At 45.5% G+C, this 5,751-nt stretch overlaps 1 protein-coding gene across 1 annotated transcript in view; it reads right to left on the bottom strand.

The window, feature by feature from the left end:
• EXT1 (exostosin glycosyltransferase 1) overlaps positions 1-5,745 on the bottom strand; it is a 283,532-nt gene extending 277,787 nt beyond the window's left edge. The window contains exon 1 of the mRNA XM_006769106.2: positions 4,284-5,745. Coding sequence (XP_006769169.1) covers positions 4,284-5,155 — 872 coding nt within the window. The 5' untranslated portion in view covers positions 5,156-5,745. The remainder of the gene's footprint in view (positions 1-4,283) is intronic.
• Between the last annotated feature and the right edge of the window lie 6 nt (positions 5,746-5,751).

Genomic DNA, 5,751 nt, shown 5'->3' with positions numbered 1-5,751 from the left:
AAAATTACTCCTCGTCTTGTGCTGCAAGTGCACCTGAATTCAACTTACCATTCAGTTACTTCACAGCCTATTCCCTAGACCCCTTAGGGCCAAATGGAAAGGTCCAAAAAATCTCCTATTTAGACTAAACAGCTCCAGGCATAAACACCTTAGTTATTAGTTAGCTATGAAAGGCAGAATGTAAGCCCTAGAGCAAGAGTTCTTCTGTCTGAGAGTGCCCTTAAGTAAGAGGCTATGGGTCAACTCCTAAAACTTTATGACAAATTGTGCATGTGTGTGCCCTTTTTTTTCAAAGTTTGTCCAAAATCTTCATCAGCTTCCCAAAGGATTCCAAGAGAAATCCCAAAAGAAACACAGTCAATAAAGGTCTCACAGCTAGAGAGCTTTCAAGCATCTGTAATTGACAGTGGGAGATGGGAGGTCAAGGGGGAAATTCAGAAGGCTTTCCTGCTGGGGCTACCCTGCCACCAACCAGGTTTCTAACCTTAAGAACATCTTATCCCTCCATTTCTTAATCTGGAAGGTGAGGATGTTGGAGCTGAATGGTCACTTAGCTACCCTTAAAAATACCAGGATCAGGAGGCACGGCTTCAAGGAACACAGGAAAAGATGTCAAAAAGGCCTGCACAGAATCCGGCCTGTTCCCAGAACAGCTGCTTAAAATATTCACTGCTGCTTTCCTCAGAGGGTCAATGACAGAAGCCACCTCTCATTCCCTTCTTTCTTCCATTTCAGAAAGCCGAATGTGAAGTGTCACAATAATACCCTTTGAAGGGATTTGAACTATGAAATTCATGCAGAACTACAGTGATTCTGTAAGGATGCATAGGAAGCTCAAAGAATGTAAAATAGAAGGAATTTCTCTCAAGCCTCATTATCAGTCATCTAATCACGGCAGCCACCTATTTTAGCTGGTGTCATCTACACCTGTTAATATATGTAACTGATGACAATTACTTATGGGTGTCATAAAAATGGATGTTTTAATATACTCCTGGAATTTTGAACAAAAATACTAGTCTCTTACAAGAGAAAAGTGTTTTTCTTCATTCCATGTCACTCTCTATACTTTTCATAATAAACGTCTGATTTTCACAAATCAGGTAAGATGAAAGTCCTCAACCATTTAACGCTAAACCTTTGTCATTACATAAGGCTAGCTTTCATTTAAAAAAAAGTCACTTTTTTTAAGTTGGCACACTTGTATATACTCTAGTATCCTAACTCAGCCATAAACTTTCAATCTAATTATCAGACCCCATAAGTCCAAAGCAAATTTACATGTGGTTACTTGTGGCAGCAAATTAAATTGAAGCTTTTTCACAGGCACTTGCTAATAAAAAAGAGAAGTAGATGAAAATTGATCATGTTTTTACACGCCATGACCAAATGAATGCTCCGTCTAAAACCCATTCCCCGAAAGGATAAACTAATGTTCAAGGCAAGGCATCAAAAGTCACACGATGAGTGAGTATGAGAAGCCAAACTCAGGTGACTTCTACAGACCTAACTTCACTATCGCCTCCTTCTCTACAGCCCTGGAGAGATCAGCATTGGATCTGAGAAGCTCTGCATCTCACATATGCAAGGCTAACAGAAAACATCAGTGTAGGTAGCGCAGTAGTTACTGTTACTCCAGAGCAAGAGGCATTGCTTCCTAGGAGTGTTCTCACAACATTTCAGGGCTCATTCTTCAGCCTCATATGTTTCGAAAATAATGGATCAAAAATACCAGTCTCTTACAAGAGAAAAGTGTTTTTCTTCATTCTATATTGCTCTATACTTTTCATAATAAACGTCTGATTTTCACGAAAGCGCAGGTAAGATGAAAGCCCTCAACCATTTAACACTAAATCTTTATCATTACATAAGGCTAACTTTCACTAAAAAAAAAAAACATAACTTTTTATTTAACTGGCAATCATGTGTGCAAGTACCATTTCTCAAAGATGCAGGGTTGTGATCACCCAAGGAGAGGAAGGAGTTAAAGCTCCATGGAGACCGGGCTAATGCATATGAACATTCTGCAGCAGCACCCTGTCCTATTAACAAGGTTAGGACTGGAAAGTGTGCACAGGAGAACAGGAAGAAAGTCCACAAGTGACTCCTGCTCAAGAAATCCCTTCTCGGGAGAAAGAACAGACTTGCTGTCCTAACTAAATGCCACTTTTCTGATGAGACTCGAAACTGAGGTCCTGACCCCTTGTGGTCTTTAATCATAAACCAAAACAAGGGTGTGGGTGTCAGATTTCCTGGCCCAATCACAAAGAGGTCAAAAATTAAATGTAACTGGCAAAAATTAAAGTTTCTAGGAAACTAACCCCTCCTTCCTTTATTACCAATCTCTAGAAAAAGCTTCATCAGAGGCTGTAGAGATTTAATATTTACCAGTATTTTGGGAGTAAGGGGGTAAAGAAGGGAGGGGTTGTTTTATTGGATTGACAGTGTTTCCCAAATAAATGTGTAATTCAAATTTCCTAAGGTGAGATCTTAGCTACAGCTGGAGGAAGGACAACCCCTATAATCCTCCTACAAAATTCAGGGAGACTTGCTGTAGAAGACACTGAAAAGTTAGATTTCATCTTGACTAGTACTCCACCATCAGCCAGACAAAGAAATTCCTGAAAGGCTCTAAGCACTTTTTTTTCCCTTACAAGCACCCACAGAAATAGGTCAATGTTAACGTCGAGTAAACAAAGCAGCTCATTACTAACCACAGTCTGTTCCTTTTGTGACAAAATTTTAATCCATTTCAACTGCACCCAACTATCACACATAACACTGTCCCCGAAGAGGAGTAAAATGTGAATTCCTAACTGACCCCAGCCTCAGGCTTTTCGTATGTTTGAAAGGCAAGGTGTTGGGAGCTGGGGAGTCTGAGTGTTGGATACTTTCTCCTTCACTGTCTATGATCCAGGACAGGAGGACTTTAATTTCACTTCCAATCACTCCTCCAGAGGCCCCGTGTCTGAGGAAATCCACAGACAACAATCAAACCTTTCATTTCAGGGCCTCGTTCCCACCATACCCCTTTCTGTTCCAATCTGGTTTACAAAGCGTTTCCCCTATTCTACATTTCATGAATCAACTGCAAAATCAGCCAACCTCTGCCAGTTCCTCTTGTACTCAGCTGAGAGGTTCCCCTTCCTTCCGTGGGTAGCACAAGGCTGCTCTGGTTTTTAACTGGCGCAACGTGGAAATGCACTGTAGGAACTCACTAACTCTTTCACAGCCAGATAGAAGTGAGGCTGGGGCGCTGACACCATCTACTAAGAAACTGCCCCGCCAAGCTCAGGTTAAAAGCAGATTTGTGGAGACTAGCGTTGACCCCAATTCCAATGTGTCAGTTTCTGTCACCCAGAAGGAAAAGGAAGAGTGGGAAGGGCTACAAAGTAAGCAACTCAGTTACTTAGCAACTGGACAAAACTTGCCTCACTACAGAGGGTAAGGAGGCATCACAAACCCATTCAAAGAGTAACAGTCTCAATTTGCATGCAAATGGATAAAGACAAAACGGAGTGGGAAATCTAAATTAGCAACAGGAGTTTACAGTAGCGGGGCTGAGACCCAGATTTTAAAAACAGCTTCTGCTGGGAAGGGACTGTATATGTACATACAAGCAAATAGATATGAATAAATGAATGAATGAAAGGAAGGGAATGAAGAAAGACAGATCACAGGCTCTAACAACTTACACTCCCCCTTCATAAAAGCCAATACCATGGAGGGTAGGGAAGAGACAGCACACAAAGTTGAGTAGCTAAAATCAAAACACCTCCACTGCTAACACATATTTAAAGCTCATGGAAAGATGACCATTGCAGGCTGGGAAAATCCAGGGAAAGCAGTTCCCCCTGCTTGTGAGAAAAGCAAATAAAGCATCAATCTTGGGGAAAGGTCTCCAGACTTTGGGTGGATTCAGTGCCTCTCCGGGTCTTGACCCTCGCCCCCAGCACCCACTGGTGAAGCGCAGTTTCCCAGCTCTCAGATCAAACCCACACCCTTCAAAGGAGACACACGGGCCTGAAGATTTTCTAAGCAAGAGGGAGACATGTCACCTACTTGGCCCAGGGGAGTGCTCCAGGTTTTTCTGTGTGCTCCAGGAGCTCACATTCTGGGTCCCCAGCTCCTAGCCACACACCTGAGCCAGGCTGCTTCCAGGAAGGAAGAGGACAGGGGGCTCCTCGGCCCCACCCCCAGCCTCCAGCCCCCAACCTCACACCTGGACAAGGTGGGCAGGGCCCAGGGCTGAGTCACAGAGGCCCAACAGCCCAGCCACTTACTTTTCATACTCGGTGTTGTCTCGGTCACAGCGAGAATCCTTGTGCTTTTGCCAGTCTTTGCCATGCTTGCAGGTTTTTTTGAATACCAGCATGTACTTCCTGAGAGGAGGGATAGTGTTAAACTTCAAAAACCCCCTCTCCCCTCCTGTCCTGGGATGATCCTTAGAAAAGAGGGGAATAGAAACATCAAAGTTGGGTCGGAAGTTTTCAGTACTAATGCTGGCTTTGGCCAGCATCGCCTGGCCGATGTCAAACCCCACGTCCTCGGTGTAGTCAGGCCAGGTGCCGGAATATAAATTAAAAATTAAATGATTCCTACCATTGTTCCACAAGTGGAGACTCTGCACTTTGGATCTCAGATTGTGCACATACTGAGGTGACAACTGGTCTCTGTCTAAAGTATCCAGGCTCAGGACAAAGAGGCACGCCTGGCTGGGGTCCGAGGTGTAGAACCTGGAGCCTTCGATGGCCGCTAGAATGTTTTGGTAACTTTCGGCGATTTTCTCCCCTTTTTGCTGCGGGTAGACGTAGACTTTGAAACCGTTTTTCTTGCAAAGGGTGAAATCGAAGCAGGACTCCATGCGGCACTTCTTGCCTTTGTAGATGCTGGAGTTGGCGTCTCGCTTCTGCCGAGGGGAGATGTGTACGATGGAATCCTCGTTTTCCAATTGATCCCAAGGAACGAAGGGGCGCAGAGCGTCCGGGAAGCGCGGCCAGAAATGATCCGGACTCGGGTGGTGCAAGCCATTCCGACCGCTGTGCTCTTCTCTCCGGCTCCTCGATGCCCTAAACTGCAAGCCTCCGAAATAAAACAAAAGGGCGAGACAAGAGCCAGCTGAGAGCAGGATGAAATAGCGTTTTTTGGCCTGCATGTGTCCTGCCTGGGTCAAGAGGATTGTAAATAAACACAAGAATCACCCAAGTTTCCCAATCAACACTTTCAGCTCCAGTCCGCCATCTTCCCGCCTGTAAAGACTTCAAACTCTCCGCTCCCACCTTCTCTGGATGCCTTTCCCCAAGCCGTGGACTGATCCAGCGCATGTGGGCGATTTCTTTAACTTTCTCCCCTTCGGTCTTTCATCTTTGGGTTGCACAATGGACGGGAGAGAGCGGGGCTGAATATCTCGCACCCAGGGCGGGCGAGCAGCGGACTGTAATTTTCTTGCATGCAACAAGACGGGAGGAAAAGAAAGGGGAGAAAAAGCTCCCGATGCCCAATCAATGGCAAGACGAAGTGATTCCCTGGCCTCTCGGGTTCCTCTCGGCGGCGTGGAGAACCAGCCCTGGGAAAGCAACTTCAAGTCCCCCACGCTCCCGTGCAGAGCACGCCGGTTCCAACAAGTCAGCCGGTGCCCGGGCTCCGCCGGCTAGTGCATCTTGCAGCCGAGGCGCCGTAACCTCACAAATCCCTGCATCTCTCTTTATTCCCTTCTGCAGCGGCTCTGAGACTCCGGCGGTGTTTACTCCG

Source organism: Myotis davidii, unplaced genomic scaffold (assembly GCF_000327345.1).
Source record: "Myotis davidii unplaced genomic scaffold, ASM32734v1 scaffold1, whole genome shotgun sequence".
NCBI classification, from domain to species: domain Eukaryota; kingdom Metazoa; phylum Chordata; class Mammalia; order Chiroptera; family Vespertilionidae; genus Myotis; species Myotis davidii.
Note: the sequence above shows the minus strand (reverse complement) of the source record. Positions and strands in the feature narration are given on the sequence as shown.